The 656-nt window shown below is 41.3% G+C and overlaps 1 protein-coding gene across 1 annotated transcript in view; it reads right to left on the bottom strand.

Annotated features, from left to right (window-relative positions):
- negr1 (neuronal growth regulator 1) overlaps positions 1-656 on the bottom strand; it is a 142,439-nt gene that overhangs the window by 99,923 nt on the left and 41,860 nt on the right. The window contains 1 exon segment of the mRNA XM_020596587.1: positions 458-656. This exon segment is cut by the window's right edge and continues 24 nt beyond it. Within this exon segment, the coding sequence (XP_020452243.1) occupies positions 458-656 (199 nt within the window).

Here is a 656-nt window from a genome sequence, read left to right as displayed (position 1 = left end):
CTGAAAAGATTTCATTTGATTATTTCACACAAAGCAAAGTAGCTCAAGCACTTGTTCTTACTCAGTGTAAAAGAGAATGACAAACAGTTTTGCAGCACCAATGGTGCCTGATACACTGTGACGATTAGATACTGTACATGGACAACACAAGAATGATATCAGATTTGCTATGGGCATTCTGCTGGCTAAATGATCCATGTAATAAGTAACAAACAAGATGTTAGATAAATAAAGGCAAAGGAGGACAGAAACTGTATGAAAAAATATGCACAATTATCCTTCTGAATGCCACCCACCAATCATAATGTAGATCACACACAAAAGGAGACATCTGAGATCCATCACTAACTACTAATGGCAAAGCCATACAGTTATTATCTAATACTACACACACAGGCAGAAAAGGACACATATGAACAAGTGTTTGTACAGAGCAACAAGGATGACCTATACGCACCTTTAACAATAAGGTTGAGGAGCTTCGGCCGCGGGTTACGCTCACTCTGAATGGAGCATGTGTACTGGCCATCGTCAGTTACATCCACTTTCTGTATCTGAAGGCTGTATTCATGTTTGTCACCGACACTGGACACGATGGACACACGCGGGTCCACAGACCACTTGTCGTTCCCTGCGAATATGATGCTTGAGCGGTT

The sequence above is a fragment of the Monopterus albus genome, unplaced genomic scaffold, assembly GCF_001952655.1.
Source record: "Monopterus albus unplaced genomic scaffold, M_albus_1.0 scaffold31.1, whole genome shotgun sequence".
Taxonomy (NCBI): Eukaryota; Metazoa; Chordata; class Actinopteri; order Synbranchiformes; family Synbranchidae; genus Monopterus; species Monopterus albus.
This window is presented reverse-complemented; position numbering and strand designations above follow the sequence as displayed.